Raw genomic sequence first — 23,129 nt, 5'->3', positions numbered from 1 at the left:
TTGCTCCTTCCCTGGGGTCTGAATCTCCCCCTCTCAGGTCTCTGAGCCCTCCAGGTCCAACTCCCCAATTTGCTTCCACTCCTCCTCTGGACCAGGCCATCCCCTCCATGATATCTGCACAGGGTTCAAGACAGTAACGCAGTTTCCCACGTGGCTTGCCTGATCTGGGCATTGGTGGATCACACTCTATTTCCGGCTAGATATTTGCTCCCTTTCCCTGGGGCATTCAGACATGCTCTGAGTCTGGAGAATATTCCATCCTATTCCTTGTCCAGAGGGAAAGGAGAAGGTTGAATTCTGCCAGCAGGACCACCATCCTGCCATTTTTTTGTGTCTGTGGGCAGCGGAAGTCTCTTGAAACACATGTGCTACAGAGACCTCATCAAGGAGCAAACCGTTGTGTAGGTGCCACACTCTTAAAATAGGACTGACCTCTTCCTGAGGGAACCTTGTGGCTTCCTGGTCATGTCTTGTTCCCAGTGATTCTGGCCAGTTGCTTTAATTTTGGGAATCTGCCCCTACAGACTCTGTTTTTTGTTTGAGTGTTGAGTGAAGCTACAATAGGAATCACAGCCTGCAAACTTACTTCCTAGCTTCTTTTGCCCGGCTGGGAAGATGGAAGTGCATAGGGCACGGGGGCCAGGTAAGGAGAGGCAGGCTGCCCTCCATCTCGGATCACAGGGTCTGGAAACTGGAGGCAAAAGAAGGTTGTTAAACAACTGTAGCAGATGACTAGTAGGCTCAGTGAGCTAGGATCCTTGCTTCCTTTAGGGGACCCTGCCCTGTACACTGATACTCAAAGTGTCGGGCTTTGGCAACATCCGTCTGCCATGTCATGCTGGCAGTGAAGCAACTGAAACCATATCAAGGAGGGAAAAGAGGTGGAATCGGCGGGAAAGAGAGCACCGATTGCCTGCTGTGCCCGACGCCCAGGCCTGGAGGCCTCCAGGCGCCTCTCTTGACGAAATATGAATCAAACAAAACAAGGAATTGACTTAAAATAGGACAACTCGATTTGCCTAATAGACTTCCCGATCTAGGGAAGGAGCCAGAAAGAGAGCGCAGTGCTCCCAGGAGCCAGATTTGTGGAATCAAACTTATTTAGAGACGTCATCTGGGGCAAGGAGGGAAAACCCATAGAGTGTGGGAAGGCAGCTCTGAGTAAGTGGCAAGGAAACGTGTGACAATACAGTCATACCTTGGGTTGCAGCCACTTCAGGTTGCCTTTCTTCGGGTTGCGGACCGCCGAAACCCGGAAGTACTGGAATGGGTTACTTCTGGGTTTCGGTGGTCACGCATGCGCAGAAGCGCTAAATCACGCTTTGCGCATGCACAGAAGCGCCACATCGCAACCCGCACAGACGCAGGCGGTGAACACTGTGGGTTGCGAACGTGCATCTCGCACAGTTCGTGTTCACAACCCAAGCGTCCACTGTACAATAAGGATCAGCCCCTGAGACATGACGGCTGCTTCGTAAGTTAAAAAGAAAAAAAGTTCTGTGTGTTCCCTCTGTGGCTCTCTACACATGTATTGAAAACTTGTTCTGGAGCCTTGTTCCATCTTTTGAGCTCATGGTTGCTGTGTGCTGTGTCTTCCCTCCGGACATTACACTGGCCCTGGAGGCTGCAAGGTAGAGAACCCAGGGCCTTATCTATCCTACAATGTGCCAAGTCTACTGCCCATTCCTGAACCCTAATTCTCTTTCAGCCTTGCTTCCTGATTGACTAGGACAAGGGCTGGCTAACCCTGGCTGTCCCTCCATATTTTGTTAGACACCAACTCCCATCAGCATTCAGGGGATAATGGGAGTTGTAGTGTAACAACATCTGTGGGGATGCAGGTTAGCTACCCCTGGTTTAGGAGCATTGTATAAGCTTCCAGGCACCAGGATGGCTGTCCTGAATGCTCTGAAGGTGATCTGCTATTCCCAAATCCGCTAAAGCCCTTTGAACCTGCTGCCAAGTCTTCTCATCCTTCTTAGCACCGGACCATCATTCTCCCGAGTCCAATGAGACCTGCCTGTGCAAAGCCCTCCAAATCTTTTTCAAGACGGTACAGATCCTTCCTCATGAGAGGCCCTTTTGATGGATAATCTGGATGTCAAGAGGATTTACATCCTTGCTGTTTTTCTTTTTATTGGTAACGTCGAGTTTTCGTTTAACGACCGGCTTCTTTTGTTTGCTTTGCACCTGGCCTGGAATCCCAGGAACTTGGCAGCATTCTTTAATTTAAATAAATAACGATGTACGGAAGGGTTGGGATCTGGGGTGGACGTTTGGTACGGCTACAAGCACGGCTTGAACCCGTAGCTTTTGGGAATGCCGCCGATGCGACTGCCCTCGCCGCTTTTGCCGCAGCACCTCTGGAATCATAGTGCCTCCATAACAATAATAATTATTAATCATTAATAATCATCCCTCGTGCGCCCTGTTCACCTGTCATCTGAGTTTCTGAACACTTGGCAGGCCTTGAATAATTAAAAGCAGTCAACACCCTATGGAGGGGGGGGAATGGTTTTGCTACCCATTTTTCTCCCCCCCCCCAGCAAAGTACATCTACTTGAAGGGGTGTAGATGGGGAAAGGAAACCCACTGAGACACATACTTGGGGGTAATTATTCCTGCAGGTCAAGGACGAGGCACCTGTGGCCCCCTAAATGTTCACCTCTGACCATTGGTCCCAGAGACAACCAGAGTGCCCGACAGGGTCCTACACCCCTGAAACAAACCACCCCCTCTGAGGCTCAACCATGGCCATTCGCCAAATGGGTCCAGGAGCCAGGAAGCGGATCGAGATGAATATGCCCGCGTGCCAGGGGCTGTACAGGAGTGGGAAGCAGCCCAGTGGCTGGTTTGTACAGGTTGTAGCGAGTCAGGCACAGCAGGCATCGGAGGGGAGGCAGCACAGGGAATTTGCAGCGAGCGGCGGAGACGCTTGCGTGGTTGAGAAGAGGTTGAACTTTGTCCACATGAGGGAATTTCTCTCCCTCCGACGTGTGTTCCACGTGCGAGCTGCACGGCGCACACTCCGCGCCAAAGGAAGCCCGGGGCAGAGCTGTGCGGCTCTCCCTGAATTTTTATAGGGTCTTACACAGCCTTGTCACAATCCAGAAACGTTAATTAAACATGCCGCCATAACTCCCCTGCATAAATCTGGACCTCTTTTCCTTTTACCTGGTGGTGGGAGGTGGGGGGCAGAAAGGAAGCCCAGGACTCTCTGTGCATGCACATGCACAGACTCACCTGCACATCTAATGTACTTTTCCTCTGCAGGTCTTCCTTTCTCTGCGTTGTTGGTTTTTTTTTTTTTTTTAAAAGTTGCTATTTTATAAAAGAAGGAAAGAATGTGAGGGGAGAGTTCCTAGGCGTGTTGGGTAAATAGACCTAAGCCTCTCTCTTTAAAACAAATGGACAGATTATTTACCTGATTAAATAGGTATTTTGTGCAGGTTGGGGTTTTTTCTGCTTCTCTTTAAACATCCTGTACTTGGCTGGGTGGATTCGACAAGGGCTGGGCTTAAAACCAGGGGGCAAGTGTTTGCTTTCCAAATAGCTTGTGTGAGTGTGTGTGTGTGTGTGTGTGTGAGAGAGAGAGAGAGAGAGAGAGAGAGATTTCTGCTCAGCCTGCCACAGGGGAGAGAGGCAGCCAGATTTATCAGCATGACGGTCTCCAGCTGGGGGGCCACCACTTTCAAGGCCTTTTTATTCAGAGGTCTTTTTCTAAGAGGAGGAGGAGGCTGGGAAAAACTGGGGAAAGGGGGAGAGACAGAGTAACCCTGTTTTTAAAAGTGCACTTTTTGTTGCGAGTTAGGTTGGTCGTAGGTCAGGGGTCAGGGTGGTGGTGGAACAGGGACAGGGAAAGGGGGACGATATGTATATCCATGGTTAGACCATCTCAAGGTAAAGTTGGGAGAGACACCCTGTCTGAAATCTTGAGAGAGCTGCTGCTGGTCTGTGTAGGCAACACTGAGCAAGGTGGACTAGTGATCTGACTCAGTGTACGACACTTTCCCATGCTTCTACTGGAGCATAGTTTAGGGTCTGTGCCTGGGAGATACCAAGTTTTAATTCCAGAGGTGGATTTAGGAGAACACAGCCAGTTCCACATAATAATCTAGTGCTTGCATTTTTCCAGGAGGAAAGACTTCTGTTCTGCCCCTTGTATAGATTATGCCGATTTGCCAGGTGTTTCCACAATGTTTTCATTTCTCCTGTTCATAAGGAAAGCAGGGACGGGGCAGGGACTGTTCAGACATTGCTGGCTTTCAGGTCTCATCAGCCCTAGGTATCATGGCCAACAGATAGGGATGCTGGGAGTTGTAGTTCTACCAGCCTTTGAAGGCCCCAGGGTCACCATCTGTGAAAAAAGGCTCTGAGGATCTGAGAGCGCCACCCAGAAAGGAAGCTCTTTCCTGTGTCTCCGCGTGAGTGCCTGCTCTGGTTTTTTAAAGGTTGGTTAAAACAGGGTCTGGGGATCCTGTGGCCTTCCAGATGTTGCTGGACTCCAGCTCCCATCAGCCCCAGCCAGCATGGCCAGTGCTCAGAGATGATGGAAGTTGTAGTCCAACAACATTGGGGCGGCACAGGTGAGATTAAAACCCTGTTCCTAAACCTACGTACACCATCGTATTTGCAACTTCCTGACTAGAAACATTTAATAAAGAAAGTGGAGATTCTCAGAAGGCTGAGTTCCACACCCACTGACAAATTATCTGCTTGCGGGGCACAGTTTTGGCATGCAGAGCCCTGATTATGAACGATTTTTCACATGTGTGACTGCTGCTTACATGATGAGTGTTAATAAAGCACAAGTATGGCCTACAACAAAATGTTGCAATATGTGGGGTTCAGGAGTGCCTGCCAGGCAGCCCTGCCCTTTTCTAGAATACTCCGTCTCATTCCCATCACCACCATCAATCAGCATTTTGTAGCAGCTGAGCACACTCAGCCCCCAGCAGACTCTTTTGGGGTTTCTTACACTGCTTGGTGGGCTTTTCACCCTATGGATTTTGTGTTCTTCTGCAGACCTTGGGCCAAACTGCCTTGGGTGATGCTGTTTCGAATCATAGAATAGTGAGTTGGATAGGATCCTGGGGGTCATCTAGTCCAACCCCCTGCAATGCAGGAACCTCAACTAAGGCACCCATGGCAAATGGCCATCCAGTCTCTCTCTAAGTTATCCTAAAAGTACGCACTACCGCTGATGTACCCAGAACACAACCCCTGTGCAAATAGGGAGTTGCCTGTATGTGTATTGTTAACTGAGAAGGGTGCCTTTGAAACGTGACTACAGTGGTGCCCCGCAAGACGAATGCCTCGCAAGACGGAAAACTCGCTAGACGAAATAGTTTCCCGTTTTGGAGGTGCTTCGCAAAACAAATTTCCTATGGGCTTGCTTCGCAAGACGACAATGTCTTGCGAGTTCCTGCTGGTTTTTTCCCCTCCCCCCCCCCTTTTTCTAAGCCGCTAACCCGCTTATCAGCTGATCCGATCAACGGATAAGCCGCTAAAAGCCGCTAATAGCGCTAATAGCACTAATCCGTCAATGGGCTTGCTTCGCAAGACGAAAAAACCGCTAGACGAAGAGAATCACAGAACGGATTCTTTTCGTCTTGCGAGGCACCACTGTACAAACAATGATTTGCCATTGCAAATCAGTGTTTTAGTTTGCTGTCTTGTTTCCACTTTTGATTTCTCTTCCTCCCCAATTAAAGTAAGTGGATCCTAGTCCACTAGGGAGGGGGTCGCCAGCCCTTCTAAAAAGGAAGTTAAGAAGCACAATGTGCAAGTACTCTTCAAAGTATTTTTTGTTCAATACAGTGGTACCTCGGGTTACATTCGCTTCAGGTTACATACGCTTCAGGTTACAGACTCCGCTAACCCAGAAATAGTGCTTCAGGTTAAGAACTTTGCTTCAGGATAAGAACAGAAATCGGGCTCCGGCGGCACGGGAGCAGGAGGAGGCCCCATTAGCTAAAGTGGTGCTTCAGGTTAAGAACAGTTTCAGGTTAAGTACGGACCTCCGGAATGGATTAAGTACTTAACCTGAGGTACCACTGTAGCTGCTTCTGTCTGTCAGTGTTTTAGCCAATGAATGAAGTCGCAGTTGTGATTGATAAGGGAGTTGTTTGAACACCAGACACTCTTTGGCTCGCTCTCTGAAGTCATCAGGTGTCATTGGCTGATCAGGCCTGTTTTTATCCTGACGCCTGCGGTCTCCTCATGGCTAACTGGTTTGGCTTGCCTGGGAAACATGTGGGAGTGTGGCCATCCTGAATTGTGTCAGGCCCATCTGCAGTCTACATTGAAAGCGGCACCATAGCACTTCAACCAGTCACAGCTTCCCCCAAAGAATCCTGGGAACTGTAGTTTGTGAAAGGTGCTGAGAGTTCTTAGGAGACCCCTATTCCCTCTCACAGAGCTGCAGTTCACAGAGTGGTTTAGCAGTTTAACAGGCAATCTTTCTTCCCAAGGAGCTCTGGGAACTATAGCTCTGTGAGGAGAATAGGAATCTCCTAGCAACTTTCAGGGCCTTCCCGAACTACAGTTCCCAGAGTTCTTTGGCAGAGGGAAGCCATGAGTGTTAAAAGTTGTATGGTACTGCTTTATGTGTATAGTAATAATAATGATGATTTATTATTTGTACCCCGCCCATCTGATTGGGTTGCCCCTGCCACTCTGCAAATGGAGCCTAAATTAGGTCCATTAAATTCAATGGGTCTTTTCGGGGTGCCTGGCTTTTCTTTTCTTCTCTCACTCCAGAGCAGTAAGAGTGTTGTTCCAAAGCCTGCACTCACTCAAACATGGCGTTGCTGCCCAGGTGACCTGCACCAAATCCTGTTCAAGAGGCACAGGATGTACTCTGTGCTCAACCCTTCACCCTATTGATTTAAATCCATGGGAGATTAGTAAGAAGTGGGTATTTAAGGCGGGAGGACACACGATAGAGGTTTGTTCACTGATGCATAGGCTACAGGTTATCAGGCAAAACCTATTGGCCGTGTACCCAGTATGGGCTGGAGGAAGGACATTCTTCAGGCAATATGTAATTGACCTGTGGAATTCACGGCCACAGGATGTTGTTGTGGTGCTCAGGAGCAGAGGTAGTTATCAAAAGAGCTTAGAGGAATGTGTGGGAAGGGGGGAGGGAAGTAGGTGCATCAGTGGTTATTAGCCATGAGAGCTAAGAACAGAACAAGTGCACGTTTTGATTATTGGACACTGATCAAACGGTAGATATTTTGTGGGCTATCCTGGCTGCCTGGGTACAGGATACTGAAATAGACAGGCCCCTGGCCTGATCCAGCGGAGCTATTCTCATGTCTTTCTGACAGTTTCTGAACACAACAGTTCTGGAACAGGGCCATGTTTACCCATCATTTTCCTGTGAGAGTCAGGCCAACCAGGACTTGACTCCCCATTGTTGGCAACAGAGTAGCTTGAGATACCTTTAGGAGGTTTGCCTGTGCAAGAGCACCAGCTGCCATTTGCGTATTGGGTGGTGGAGGAGGAATAAGGGCACATTTTTGCATAACTGCAAGAAAAGCAGAAACTCTTCCTCCTCCCTCCTACAAAGAACAGAGGTGGAAAACATCCCCCTTTTCCTGCAAAACACCTCACAAGCTTGAGAGTACTTTCTGAAACAGAATAAAAATAAAAAAAATCTCCTGTTGAGTGATCCTTTAATAAATGCAATGTTCAAGATCCATTAGTTCGTGTTTACTCGCTGCGCCTGTGCGCCAGAGCTTAATTCTTCCCTTGTTTACACGGACGTGCATCTGGAGCCAACCTCTTTGGGTGGGGCCTCTCTCCCCCCCCGCTTAGGCCAGAGCAGGGTGTGTGTTGGGTTAGGACCTGGGAGACCAGAGTTCAAATCCCCACTCAGCTGCAACGCTCACTGGATATACCTTTGGGCCAGCCGCTGTGTGGTATCCAGCCAAATCCTATGCAGAGTAGACCCATTGAAATTAATGAACTAACATTAGCTACGCCCATTAAGTTTAGTGGGTCTCCTCTAGGACTAGCACTGAATATAGCCCCCTGTCTCTCAGCCTAACCTACCTTGCAGGGTGGTTGTGAAAATAAATCAGGGAGAGTAGCATGTATGCCTTCTTGAGCTCCTTGGAGGAAATAAAAGTAAGAATAGCAAGAATGGGATAGGATAGTCCAAGGCCTCTGCAGTGTGGGGAAAACAATGTCTGGTAACACTGAGGTGGTAGATGGTGCTAACTGGCCCCCAGTCCATATTTGGAAATATTTCATCATGGTGCTTTTGGAGGGAGTTTATTTGTGGAGAGGTCTTTCAGCAGCCATTAAGCTAAATGGAGACTCCACTCTCAGCAGCAGTGTACCTGCTGAATAGCAATTCCTGGAGAGCAAGAGCAGGGAAAGGCTGTTTCCTTCAAGGCCTGTTTAGCAGCTCTCTGAAGGCTATGGCTGGCCAGTGAAGGGAACAAACTCTTGGATTAGAGAGTCTCCTAGTCTGATCAAGCAGGACTTTTCTTAGGTCCTTAAGATTCGGGAATAAGTCTTCTGTTGTGACGGGGAACAGTTATCTGTAACTAGAAGGTGCAGATCCTGACGATATTGAATTAGGTGATATGGGTAAGGGGGGGAGGGTTGGGGGGGAGGTGGTTGAAAGCGTGACTCTGAAAGGTGTAATCCAAAAGGTATTTTCCCACAAACTATCTAAGTGAGCGCTGAATGTGTTTTAATGTGCCATTTGGCTGGTTGCCTGTGGTGAGTAAGAATCAACCTACAGGCCACCGGCCAGAGAAACTTTATAAACACTTTTTTTCCTCTCTTTTTTTGAAGTCACAAATTGGTGCTGGATGGTGAGCAAGCTGGTGAAACTCTGGTGGGCTTGTGTGCAAGGCTGGAGGAATGGATGGAATCTGGCCTTGTAGCAGGGCTTGTTTTTACTAGAAGGGGGAGAGCACCCAGCCTCTGGAAAAATAAAAAAATGGCAGGACGTGTTTCTTAAGTGAAAAGTTTGCTTCATTGCCGCCATCATTATATTTTATAAATGTATATCCTGGTTTTTGCCACCCTTAAAACTATATGCAATATGCAAAGTTCTGAACATGAATTCAAAACCTCAGAAATCCACAGGAACACGTTCCTTCAGAAATGCGCAGCCAGAGAGTCCAGTGTGCAGCAGGCACAGGACGGGGGGAGCAAATGGATCATGATATAAGTGGGAACAAGTTCTAAATTCGAGGTGCTTGGGATAACTTGAGCAGCCTGCCTGCTTCCTGCCACCACTACCCCTCTTTTTTTCTTTTTCAAAAAAGTACAGTTTTAATATACCGAATCCCACCACCTCCTTTCTCCTTTCTTTTCTATTTTCCTGGACAAGAGTAAAGCACCCAGAGTAATATAGGCAGCCCCTGGGAAGCAACCCTAATAGGCTTGGGAAATGTGTGTGTGTGCTGAGAGTGTTGAGAGTGTTCCTTTCCCTTTCGTTACCCCACCTCCCTTCTTGAAGCACAACTGGCTGGCTGGCTGGCTGTCTCTGAGCTAGCTGGCTTCCCTCTCTCTCCCAGAGAGCATCCTCCTTCCTCAAAGGCAACCAGGCAGGGACTGAGCCGTCTCCCTCCCCTGCTCTCTTTCACCTGCCCTCCAGCCAGTAGGAGGGGAGGTCGGGTGAGCGGAGGGGGTGGGTGGGGGGCGTGGCCACGGGGCCAGGGCTCTCCTGCCAATCACCATCACTTCTGACACCAGACCGCTCCCCCTTCCTACTCTCCGCCACTGAACTGAGCTGGTGCCCAAGTGGATTCCCAGGGAGGACCGTCAGCAGCAATGACATCAGTATTTTGAACCAACTTGTTATTCGGGGAGCAATCAGTTGCAATTAGGTATTAATTAAGTATTATGAAAGTTGATTATTTAAGTGAATTCGGCTTTCGTCTCTCCGACTATGGTAAGTAAGGCACAATTGTGCTTTTCCCCCTAGTCTGTTCATTCCTTTTTATTTCCCCGTCTCTCCTACTTTGTACCAAAAAAGGGGGAAGTGTGTGCCGGCGGGGGGCAGGGAGGCAACCTTTGACCTTTTCTCCTCTTCATTTCTCATTGTCTTCTTATTCCTCCTTATGTCTCTCTCTCCTTTCCCCCCTTCTTTTTAACTGTGAGCGTGTCCGTCCGCCGTGGACGGACCGACCATGCTCGGCTTGTCTATAAATAGTTTCTCTTTTAGTTTAATAAAACTAGCGAGCGCAGCTGATCGGTTTCATGTTTCACTCTCGGCTTCAAGGTTGCTGGGTGTGTGAGTTGGGTAGTTTCTTATTTAAAAAAGAAAGGAAAAAGATACAAACCTCTTAGCTCCTCACTTCTTTTTAAGAAAACTTTTCAGTTGTGTTTCTTGTGGGGAAGCCCAAGTTGAAAATGTCTGGTGCGTTTGTTTGTTTGTGTGTGTGTGTGTTGGGGTGTGCTGGGGGATGGAGGGTTGTTTGACAAGAGTGATGAGCGGCTTGTCACTCGGAGGCGACAAGCGCTTACATATGTCAACTTTCAAAAGGTTTTTAAAAGATCTGCCAGAATGTTGCAGAGAGATGGCAAAGGAGATGGATAGCACTTGTTTTTCTTTTTTCGGTGGTGTGGGGGGGCTTTGCTGTCAGGTGCAAAGGTACAAATACTGTTTCACTTTTCTTTCGGTTCTTTACGGAAGTTGTTTCCTTCCTCCTCTTCTCTTCCCCCCCTCCCCGCTCCACGCCAGGTTTATAGTTTTCTCAAGGAGGCTAAAAAGAAGGATTTTTGCCCCTCGGAAGGTCTCTCTCCTCTCCCTTAGCGGATATCAGATCCGGGATCTGTTTGTGTTGTTGTTAATGAGAGCATGGTGTTGTGTGAGGCCCGGGGTATTGGAAGCGGTGGTTGTGGGGGAGCATAGGGGGAAAAAAGAGGAAGTTTATGTAGATTTTATTATGATGGTGCATTTTTTTTCTCTTTTCCTCCTCAAATATTATTTTTCTCCCTCTCTCCCTTTAATTATTCTCCCCCTCTTTTTCTAAGCTCCCCGCCCCCTTGCACCTCATCCTGTCCGTAAAAGGTTGCCTGTCAGGTTCCCGGCGTGCTGTCTAAATGAAAAGGAATTTTAATTTATTTGGGACAAGCTGGTGACGGATGAGGAGACTGCTTATTACATTTAATGAGCTTTTCCCCCTCTTCTTCTCCTCCTTGCACCTTGGCTGGATTGTTTTCGCCCTTTCCGCGGGAGATTTATAGGGGGTGTCCCGTGCGTTCTGCTGCTCCCCCTCCCCACTTTTGTTTCTGGGACACATAATGGTCACACCAGGGCAGGGTTGCACAGGCCACAGCAGAGGTTTGTGGCCGTTGGAGGTTCCCATGGCCTATTCGGGGGGGGGCAGTTTATGGCGATTGGCGGGTCGGAGTGTGGAATCCATGGCCTGGCATCTGACTCCATCAAGGGGTTGACTTTGAAGGAAATATTTTAGGCCTGAGAAATCACAGCCTAATATCACTCCAACGTGCAATTTTGGTGTCGTTCTTTGGACATGCTTGTGTTTGGAGAGTTTTGGGAAACTCACTAGGTGTTTGGGGATTGCTTTCTGCGATAGGTCAGCAAAAAGGAAATTCTCAGGGCCCAGTTTTCCAGCCCATCCTCTGCCTGAGACTGAATTTGTGCCATTCAAAAATAGTGCTCTTTTTACACTGCATAAATGACCCCCCCCCCTTCTGTTTTGCTCGCTGCTGCTCACCCTGCTACTTCACACTTTGTGGCCTATCATAGAGTCGTGGGCATGGGGCGAGTTTCACATTCTTACCGCTCTTTAACCTCTCTTGTGAGCAGGAATGGGAAGCTAAAGCATGTTGTGGAGTAACTAAACTGCATTAAGTGTCGTCTCAGTTTTATTATGAACCCGCCCCACTTCCTGACACACACACAGAGTTAAAAACTAGTAACTGCAGTTATCCATACACCAAACCATCCTGTGCTTGTTGATCCGACATGTTTGAGATAATTACTGCAGCATTTATTTCATAAGGCATAAGATTGTAATAAAATGGTTGATGATTGACTGGCCTCCACTTTGCACCTGTTATTTTGGTGGAAAAGAATGAAAGTGCGTGTGTTGATGTGTGTTCCTTTATGGTCTTTAATTTATTATTTTTATTATTATATATTGGTTCATCATACCAGGAGATAAAAGCACCAGGAAGTGTTCAGTCTGCATTGTTTTGAAATATTTGGTTCTTGGGTGTGCGTTTGTTCTTTATTAGGCTTGATATGTTCTTGTTCAGGATGTGGCTGAGAGACGGGTCATTAAAACAAAAAAATCCCCTCCCCTCCCTTTCCCTTTTTTTGCTACTGTTGTTTTTCCTACGAGGTTGGACATTTTAATCTTAAGGGGTAGAAAAGTGACTTTTCCCTGCAGTTTCAAGGTATTGGGGGGTGGGAGTAATTATTGAGGGTTGGGATGATGTGGTGCCATGTTTTGCAACCTCCCTGGTTCTGCATCCAAGGCCTCGTCCCCCTCTTTGGGAAATTGGCACCCCCTGCTGGCGGGAGCTATAGCCTTCCATCCAGTAAGTTCTCCCTGATGGAATGGGGCCAATAGGACTCTCTGTTGCTGTGGCAATCGCCCTCTGGCACCTAACGATGAGCTCAGAAGGAAAAAATGGAGTCCTGAGTCAGACCATTTAGCTCTATACCGTATGTGCTGACAGGCAGCAGCAATCCCGAGTTTTCAGACAGGCAGTCTCTCCCTGGAGATACTGGAGAATGAACTAGGGACCTTCTGCAAGCAAAGCAGGTGTGCTACCTACCCCTGTATTGTGGCCCTTCCCTTGAGACATGGGAACATAGGACTGTGCCTCACACTGAGCCAGACCATTGGTGCATCCAGATCAGTACTGTCTACACTGACTGGCAGCACCTCCCCAGGGTCTCAGGGAAGTGCTTCTCCTTGCCGTACCTGGAGATACTGGGGGTTGAACCAAGGACTTTCTGCATACAAAGAAGATGTTTTACTGCTGAGTTGTGGCTAGTCAGGCTTCTAGACTGTGGTGGGAGTGAGTGGCAGCACACATGTGGGGCCCCCCAATAGAAACATACTTGTGCAAGAAGGCCCAAGATGTTGGGTAAACCCTGGAGATTAGGGCCTGGAAGACTGCAGTCTGCATGTGGGTGAGCCCATTTGTTGTGTTCTGAGGTCATGGGCTTTATCTCTCTTTGAGGGGCCTCTGCCAAGCTCCTCATCACAATACAAGCTCTCTCGGTACCCTTTTAGTCATACATGAAAAGGTGCCAGGCAGGAGTGGCAGAATCGGAAGGATGGTTGGTCCCTGCACCACACTATCATGGCGGCCAAAAGTTTGGGTGCTTCTGCAGAGGTGCAATTTCACACACTTTCTACGGACCCAACTTTACTTTTTTACTCTGCATGGAAGTTCATTTTCTGTTGGGTCATTGGGGTGAATGGCAGGCAATAAATTAGTAATAATAATAAAATGTGGGGTGATGATGCTGATAATGAAATAACGTTCATACCAGTGCACAGTGCCCAGATAAAGTTTTCAAATAAAAGCGCCACCATTTCCTTTGGATGGTGGTCACTTGAGGTTTCCCCCATAATTAATATCATCATTTTTGTGCAGAATTCAACTTTCAGTCAAAAGTAAGACAAATTTCCAGGCCCTAATGGTGGTGAAGAAGCCGTCACCCCGCTGTGGGCAGTTCTTGTTGGCATCTCAAAAGCCTCAGGTGGGCTCACGTAAGGTTTCTGTTGGTCAGGATTTGGGGCTTCAGTGCCTCACATAAATTATGCAAAGTAAACGCATTTGTTGAACTTACACAAGCTACAGAATTCATTCTTTGCAGAATTCATCTTCTTGAATGCAGAATTCAGCATTGGCAAGCTGTTGTTATACACACTCCCTCTCTGCCCACATGGAGAATATGCAGCTCTTTCTGAGAGCTTGTTCTTTTTTGGAATCATTCATTCTAGGAGGAATTGGTTCACAACTGATGGTCATCTCTCTCTTGCTAATATTTGGGAGACTTTGGGGAAGTGTTGCCAGATGCTGTAAGACTGGCTGTCTGATCACCTGTGGAGAGTGAGAATCTCCCCTAGGGGACAAGCCAGGTGTTTATATTAAGATATGTCACCGATTAAGCTGGCAGGTTGGCTGTGGCATCCAATGCATGCTCAACCTAGAAGGGGAGGGGGGAAATAAAGAACTGCAAAATGCCAAATCAGTGGCAGAGGACCCCGCTGTTGGAGAGCAAGAATGCTAGAGGAGAGGTGGGTAATCCCAGGCCTTGGGGCAGAATGCAACCCTTTAGGATTCTCTTTGTGACCCCCAGGACTCTCGCTAGGCCTAGGCCTCTCCTCAGGCCACACACTCTTTCCCCTCGGCCACACCCCTCACTGGCTCTGTTTTGTGCCCTCCTCATCGTTCTGCCCAGACACTGAGGTCCAGCGCCAAAGGCCTTCTGGCGGTTCCCTCGCTGCGAGAAGCCAAGTTACAGGGAACCAGGCAGAGGGCCTTCTTGGTAGTGGCACCCGCCCTGTGGAATGCCCTCCCACCAGATGTCAAAGAGAAAAATAACTACCAAACTTTTAGAAGTCTTCTAAAGGCAGCCCTGTTTAGGGAAGCTTTTAATGTTTAATACATTGTTGTATTTTAGTGTTTTGTTGGAAGCCGCCCAGAGTGGCTGGGGAAACCCAGCCAGATGGGCAGGGTATAAATAATAAATTATTATTATTATTATTATTATTATTATTATTATTATCATCATCATCATCATCATCATCATCATCATCTGCCTTTACCTGGTTGGTATTGACTTTGGCCCCACCCACAACTGGCATGTGGCCCCTGGGAGGCTCCTCAATGGGAAAGCTGGCTCTTGGGCTGGGGAAAACTAATCCCCTTCCCTCATGCTTTAGAGCACTTCAGTTCAGGCGAGACACAAAATTTGTCAGAAGGGCTTGCAAGGCGTTTGGAACAGTTGCACTTTATAGCATGGCTGCCCCCTTCCCTTGCTGATCAGCTCAGGCTGCTCTGTCCTGGAGTGCTCAGTTGTTGAAGGAAAGTTGAGGGTGCTGGGCACAAGGTGTGTCTGTAGTCTGAAAGTGAGGGCCACCTTGGGTTTCTAACCAGAGAGCGGCTAGCAATGTGCCCTCAACTTCCCATGTGTGTTGTGGGGCCAGGCTGTTTTGCACAAAGTGTCCCGTTACTGTCAGAGTTGCCCCTTGTGAATTTTCAAGCACGCACAACATGTAAGAGAAGGTTGTGCTGTTCCTCAATTGAAAACGTATAGGATGCCGTGTGATGGTTAGCGACTTGGAGGGCTTTGAAAGATTAGAGTAATTTGTGAAGCGGAACACTGTGGCTACTAGCTGTGAAGGCTGTGTTCCTCCTCCATTGTTGGCGGTAGCATGCTTCAAAATACTAGTTGCTGTAGACATCAGGTGAGGAGAGCTGGTGTTGCACCCGCAACCTGCTTGTAGGCTTCCCATAGGAAATCTAATCCAGCAGGGATGTTCTTATGTTCTGCTTCCCTGTGCATGCAACCCATGGGCCACCTATGACTCTACCTCCATTTTGCCTCTTCTGTCAGCATTACTGCTGCTGGCAGTGTTTTCTGCTGGCCTACCAGGGGAGTTCCACCAGCTTAGGTGTCACAACAGTGTCACACCTTGCAGTGCTTCTGCTAAATCGGAATAGCCCTCAGCTGGCAGGTGTTAAATACCTGATTATGCCCTAACATTATGATCCTATGCATCTTTACTCCAGAGTAAGTCCTGTTGAGCTACTCCCAAGGATGTGTGCATACAACGCTTGCCTAATTCTGCATTGAACTCAGCTGGTTTTACTTCTGAGTAAACACATGGATGCTTGGGCTGCACGAAGGGAAACTTTAATATAGGTCACAAACTATGAACCATGTGGAGCGGTGTGCTACCAAAAATGTTTTGGGTCTGGTTATTTTCATTTTGAAAATCTGGGCTTTGAAATCTGGAGAGATGTTTGGTGCTGTGCTGTTCCACCAATTTTTTAAAAGAATTTTATTAGTGTAGGACTCAGAGAAGACTTTCTGGGACTGTCAGTAAGCAATAATCTTACTCCAGGTCATAAGGAAAGAAGCATATGTTAAATTTGCTTTTATAACGTATATTCTCATTCTCTTGCTTTAAAAAAAAATTAAATTCCTGGAATGATCTATCTTTATTTCCCGTTCTCTCCTCATCCACCTTTATAGGGAAAGCTCAGTACAACATGATTGGATCTAGTTGTGTGTACAAAGAATTCAGATATGAAACACTGCCAAAATATGAAATGCTCTCTACTTACCTCAATCTGCTCAGCAAGAAAAAGGTCTAAGATTGTGTTTGCAAGACAAGGCAAAGGGCTTTACAGAATGCAGTGGCTTGGTTTCTTGTAGGGGGGATCCAAATGAGGAGTATTTTCAGTGGCTGAGAAGTTGAATTCTACTTCTGCGAAACCAGCCATGGACTTTAGGAATAGAGAGAGGGAGAGAGAGATAGCAGAGAGGTGCTTTTCACCTTCCTTCCTTCCTTCCTTCCTTCCCTCCCCACCCCCTGTCGCTTGAGGGATTTGCACTGTGTTCTGCTTCCAGTCCAAGTTCAAGGTATTGACACTAACATAGAAGGGTGCTAACACATGAAGCATGATACAGCTCAGGACCAGGTTGCTCGAGAGACCACCTTAGCTCTTATATACCTGGTAGATCCCTGCAGTTTGCGGGAAAGTTTTCCTGCAGATCTCGGCAGCCTGCTCCGCAGCAATTCGGAGCAGGGCTTTTGGTGTAGCTGCCCCTGTTTTCTGGAACTGCATCCCTTTCGAAATACAACAGGCACCTGCAATTGAAGGCATTTCTGCTCCAACAAGGTTTCCCAGCTGGGTGAACGGGTATCTGCCATGGGTGGCTACTTCATATCATTTTTAAATGTATCTGTGTTGTTACTTTCTATGGTTTTTTTTTAAGCTGTCTTTTTCCGCTGTTCTTGTTACATTTTGTGCATTGCTTTGGGTGGTTGGGTGGAACGCGATAGATAAATAAATAATACCCCCCCCCCAAAAAAAAAAACCACAACCCACCAGCATTGCCCACCAGCCCCCTTTTTAGCCACCTTCCCACCATCAGAATCTATTACATGAGTGACCTTACTAGAACCGACTAAGATCATCTAGGGAAGCTGATAGACTTTAATTTCAAGACTAGAAAGGCAGACTCCTCCGTCACACAAATACGTCATCCCAAAGTGCCATGGTGGACTGCAGGAGGCAGGATTACATGGAAACCACCTACACTGATCTTGCTCCTCTCCTGTTCTTGTGATTTAGATAGAGGTCCTTTCTTGTCCCTTGGAACAGGAAGGCAGCCTGTCGAGATGCAGAAGGGTGGCACACCCAGCGAATTTCCGAAGTGCGGAGAAACTCCCCTTTATGAAATTAGTGCACCCAGCCTCCTGTCAAGACAACAGGTTTTTGCCTGGGGGAACCAGATGAGTAGTGTTTTCTGTGTTCCTCCTCCAAAGTGGCTGAGAAGTTGAATGCTGCTTCTGCGAAACCAGCCGTGGACTTCGGGAATAGAGAAAGAGGAAGGGAGAGAGATAGAGAGAGATAGCAGAGAGGTGCTTTTCACCTTCCCTCCCCATCCCCTGTTGCTTTCTCTCATTTTCCCTTGAGGGTTGGCTCCACTTTCCCTTTTATTAGAACAGGACCTAATTGAAGCTCAGTTCTGGGAAGCCAAGTTTGAATCATACTGATCCCGGCGTTCTTCAATGTGAAGTGGAACTGAGGGGGAAGGACAGACCTGTCATCTTACGGCACCAGACAGGTTGGCAGCTCCCATGGGTGACATCATCACAGCAGTCTGCCAATCAGGATGTGGTCAGGGAGCCATCCACACACTCGTTTCCACTTCGGGAACCCTAAAGTGTATGTCTGGGGTGGGGGCAGCAAATGTGGTTTTATCCAGGTAGAACCCACAGGTCGCTATCCTGTTTGGCCGCGCACAAACACTCAGGCACGCGCATGCCCCCCACCCGCCTGCACCCCTCCGGTTCACTGCGGACCGGATCAATTTGGACGTCTTCAGCAATAAAAAATGCCGATGTCGTCCTAATTCACCAGGCCCCGAGATGACAGCAAATTTACATTTTTTAATTAAACTAGCAGCCAGTTTTTATGAGAGGGGGCTGGGTTATGCAAATCAAATGGTTGTGTACGAAAGATTAGGAGAGTTTGGGAATAAATTCCACAAATGCTAATAAAAAAGAGAGAGAGAGAGGGAAAGAATGAGAGGAAGAAAGGAGGGACATTGTTCCATTAGCCCCTTTTAGACTGATTTCCCTGGAGAGGAGTAATGGGGGTTATGGGGGGAGGGAGCTTTCAAAGACAGGTAACATTAATTTTTAGGATTGAAGGCTTTCTAGGATGGAGACCCTTCCCTGAGGAGTATGGCAGTTGGGCAGCAAAAGAGGAGGAAACTTATTAGCTGTTCCGTTGGTGCCACTATCCCGCAAAGACCCTACTGAGATTAGGACCACAAAGAGAGAGTAAGGCTCCTCATAGAAGACTACATCTCATAGAATCATAGAGTTGGAAGAGACCACAAGGGCCATCGAGTCCAACCCCCTGCCAAGCACTCCTGTATGTGTCCACATCATGGATACCCACTTGCTGGGCAGACTTGAAAGCAAGAAGCTGGACAACACACATGAAGATGCCGAACATTCTGCCAGCAGAGCTTGGACTGATGTGCAGCTGCGGTGCGATCGGACACCTCTAGGCTTGTGGAGACATTTTGCACAGCAAGGAAGTGCTGCTTAAAGTAGCTAGGTGCGACCCGAGGCACAATCTTGAGTTATTTAAGCTGCAGCCGCACGGGCAGCATTGATATGCATCAAGCTCCATTCACTTAATTGGGGATCTCCATAAACCTTAAGAAGGAAGCCAGGGGTTTGCAGAGCTTCACGAGGACATCCCTGCTCCTACAATTCTTGCATTTGCAGTGCCTCAATCACAGAATTCTAGAGTTGGAATGGACCACGAGGATCATTTAGTCCGACCCCCTGCAATGCAGGAATCTTTCACCCAAAGTGGAACTTAAACCCGCAACCCTGAGATTAAGAGTCTCATGCTCTAACCAACTGAACTAAGAAGCCTCGCTGAGGAATTTGCATTACGTATGCGATGCTGCCTTCTTGTTGTAGCTTCTGTTTACACAGTTCTTGCATTGTCCAGAGAGTGCTTAGCAAGCTTTCTGTTTCTTATACACCCTTATGAGGTAGGCCCCTACTTTAAAGTTGGGGCACCGAGGCCGAATCTCCTCCCCGCCCCCCAAGACTTCATCATGGAGCCTGGACTTTGGTGGCTGTAGGTCAGCAGGGAAACATTCAGGACTGGGCCTGACATAAGCCAGAGAGTTTCTGCAGAGCTCCCAGCCAGCAAGAAAACTGGGATGTGAGCCAAGCAGGACTAAGAATTCCCTGAAGGAGCAAGTCAAGGTGGGGAGTCGCTGCTGTTCTATGTTGACTGGGAAGCCAAGGCCTTAGTCCCAGGCCACACCCAGCTGGATTCCAGTGACGTGGTTTTCCGGCAGCTGACACCGTGCGCACCACAGTGCAAATGACGCGTCATGATGAATAGCAGTCATAAATGAGGAGTGTAGACAGTTGTTGTTGTTTTGAAAATGCCCCATTTGGGAAGGTCCTTGACTTGGGCTGATGGTCCTGATAGGTTCAAAGCTTCCAAGCTTCCTCTTCTCTCTGCAGAGGCATGGTTTTCAGCAGAGTTTGGGAATTGGCCTGGAATGGGTGCCCTGGCACCGTGAGCCAAATAGAGGCTGTGTCAGCTGTTGAGAGAAAGAGAGAATTCCCAAGGCTGGGAAGCGGTTTGAGTTTCCAATCCTGAGGCGGTTTCAGGCTCAGGATAAAAGCCAAGCAGCCCTCGCAGGCTTGAGTGAGAGTGAGAGGGTGGAGGGAAGAAAGCATTTGGTGCTGCTGCACAGCATGGGGAATGAGACTGGGTGCAAGGGCACCCCAGACTCAGCTACCCCTTCCAGTGCCATCCCACAGGGAAGGGCCTTGGCCACAGGGTTCCACTTTTTTTTGTGTGGGGGGGGGGTGATGATTCACACAAACAAATGTGCTTTCCTTCAAGTGATCGCCCAGGCAAGCAGACTCTTGCAAAAAAATGTTCTGGGTTATCAAATCCTGCTCACTAGCAATTCCCAGATGTGAGTGAAATGTGCACATTTTCATTTCAGTAGTCCTGGGAATGTTGCATACAGCAAAGGAGTACAACAGGGAAATGTCCAAGTGCACGTACAGTTTTCACACATGTTTTCCTGTGTTAACTGCAGCATTGATCAAAATGGACTATTCTGGGGGCATTGGACATCTGAAGGTTAGTGGTGTTATCAGTGGCGTAGCGTGGGTTGTCAGCACCCAGGGCAAGGCAAGTAATTTGCGCCCCCTAACCCGTGGATTTGCGCCCCCTAACCCTAACCCCCAGATGTTGCGCCCGGTGCGGCTGCCCCCCCTGCACCCCCCACGCTACGCCACTGGGTGTTATCGAAAAAAGTGTGAGCTCTCCTGCGAAAAAGATGCATCCTTTTTTCTTTTGCTTTTGGATCTTGTGGACACGGGAAAGAGCAGAGAGGTATCCAGCACACAGGGGTTTCTTTCCACCTCCTCTTGTGGTCAAAGGTGTGGTTGCATTGGGCCAGATCTTGTTGGAAAGGGTCTGTCTGTATTGTAGATTTAATATAATTGTAGAGTCAGAAGATACCCCAAGGGTCATCTAGTCCAACCCACTGCGATGCAGGAATCTCAACATGTGCTTCCCCATCCAGTTTGAAACCATGCTTAGCTTTGCAAATGTGCTAGCAGTTTTATTGCTACATCATCAGGTCTTTTCTTTCTCTTCTTTGAAATGGTGTTGGGAGTCTGTTGAACATAGATTTGCTCCAACTGTTGCAAATTTCCATTTGATCTTACTATCTTTTCCAGGTATGCATCTTAACACCCAGTTCACAGTGTGAGAGTTTGAAGGCATCACTACTGAGCAATCATATAAAGCATTGGGAGCGGGGTGCCCTTTGTCCTTAAATAGGCTCCGGATGTCCTTTGCCTTTTTCCTGCCGTTTCTAAAAGAGTGGGGAGAAACTTTACTCTCTTGTTTACTACTTGTTTAGAAAAGAGGAATGCCATAGCACTTCTGCAAGAAAGTCGTCTGCCTCTAAAGAAATTTAATTTAACAAAGTTTCAAGAAATACTGGTGATAGAGCAAGTAGGGTGTTGCTCATTGCCACCGATGATACATGCGCTGTCCAATAGGGACCCACAGCACCATCCTGGGCACGTTCCATAAACATTTGCAATGGATGTGATGTCTGGTGGCCATAAGAGGGAACAGCACTTTCCCTCTGTCAGATCCTGTGATTTGAGCGTTGAGGAAATGCAATATCCCCACCACTGGAAGCACTGACTTGAATTAAGCTCTAGATCCCTATGCAACAAATGAGCGGCAACCGTGCATATATTGCTCTGTAAACTGATATCCTGGAAAGGCCCAGAGCAGTTTACCACAGGTGGAGCTTTTTGCAGGCTAACAGCTGACTTCCTCAAACGCAGGAGGTGGACCAAGAAGGTATTTGAGATGCAGCACAGAGCGCCTCTCCTCCTGGAATCTGTGCTGTTGCTTAGAACAGTTTCCAGTTGCAAAGTGCTTGACACATCTTTGAGAGCAAGGTCGATGTTGTCCCCATTTTATGGCTGGAGCCTAAAGCTGAAAGACAAGCAATTCAGGAATATAGGAAGCTACCTTATACTGAGTCAGGCTATTGGTCCACCTAGCTCAGTATTGTCCAAACTGACTGGCAGCAGCTCTCCAGGGTTTCAGGCAAGAAATATTCCCAGTCCTACCTGGAGATATTGCAAATTGAACCTGGGAACCTCTGAATGCAAAGAAAGATGGTCTGCCACTGAGCTACAGCTTTTCCATTTGCTTGGAGGCTCTTGCAGCATGGTATCATGCATATTCGGCATAAATGATGGTTGCAATAGTTGTTTTTCATCAGGCATCAGGCACCTTGTATATATTGGTAGTAATAGTTACTGTTGCTACTACTACTTACAACACTAGCATCAAGTGGTAACTAGCATTTATAAACCAGTCTGCTGCAGATTACCATTTTTTGCCAACTGTGAACATCACCTCTTGCCCAACATGTTTCCGTGGAGTCTGTTCACACACCAATGTGCAATAAAGAACACTGAAAATTAAAGCAGTGTGTGTGTGCATGAATGTGAGTTGGCCCTGGATTCTTTCCATATCATACCCAGGCTACCAATACTTGGAGCATGCTGGGTGCCATCAGGTTTACCAGTGCCAGTTGCTCCCCACACCCTGACTTCTCTGTCTCCTCACCTCCCGTATTGGCAACTTTTGCCACTTTTGAAACAGGTAGGATCCGGATCTGGAACTTGGCAGGTGCCTAGGGGCTTTCTGGAGGACAACGGTTTGTGATGTCACCTGTTTGCTTTATTCATCTTCTCTCTCCCCCACCCCACCCGCCGCTCTCTCATTTGTTTTGCTTTGTTTTTGCAAGAACATTTTGTGCCGGCAGATGTGCCAGCTAGCCAAGTTCTGAGAGAGGGTGACTGACGGAGGGTGTTCCAAACTGGTCTTGGCCTCTGTTCTCTCAGGATGGAGGTGGGTAGGTGGACAACAGAAGGATGCCCCCCACTTTGGTTGTGCTATGATACAAGATCACCCCTGCAGACAACAGTAATGCACTAATATAGTTTAATTACTCTCAGAACAACCAATAAACTGGAATGTTGTGCAGATGGCCCTGTATAAATCCACCGCTGATACACTCTTATTGGGTTGGCGTCATGTTGCAGAAGACACCTGCAGAAAACTCCTCACCGGTCTGGAGGAGCACTCTTACTGCCCTCAAGAGTTGTCCCAGAGGCAGGACTAAAACAAACTGAAACCAACATGGCGGCTGCGTATTGCGTGGTAACACTGTCCTGGCGGAGATGTTCATACACTCCCAAGAACAGCTTCCACAATGGTGTCTTGAACAGTGCGGATCTGCGTCATAGGCAGAGAATGTCCACAATTCA

General features: G+C 47.9%; 1 protein-coding gene across 6 annotated transcripts in view; it reads left to right on the top strand.

Annotated features, from left to right (window-relative positions):
* The window catches only part of CASZ1 (castor zinc finger 1), a 450,923-nt gene that overhangs the window by 307,720 nt on the left and 120,074 nt on the right, over nucleotides 1-23,129 (top strand). Inside the window, exon 1 of one of the 6 annotated variants that reach the window (XM_082229676.1) lies at nucleotides 9,745-9,922. The exons of 4 other annotated variants lie outside the window; for them this stretch is intronic. In XM_082229676.1, coding sequence (XP_082085802.1) covers nucleotides 9,874-9,922 — 49 coding nt within the window. In that variant the 5' untranslated portion in view covers nucleotides 9,745-9,873. Of the gene's footprint in view, nucleotides 1-9,744; nucleotides 9,923-23,129 lie in introns of those variants that run through there. One more of the 6 variants, XM_082229674.1, reaches the window with a different exon arrangement.

This window comes from Podarcis vaucheri, assembly GCF_965113315.1.
Source record: "Podarcis vaucheri genome assembly, chromosome: 7".
Classification (NCBI taxonomy): domain Eukaryota; kingdom Metazoa; phylum Chordata; class Lepidosauria; order Squamata; family Lacertidae; genus Podarcis; species Podarcis vaucheri.
The sequence above is the reverse complement of the archived record's forward strand: the minus strand, read 5'-3'. Positions and strand labels throughout refer to the sequence as shown.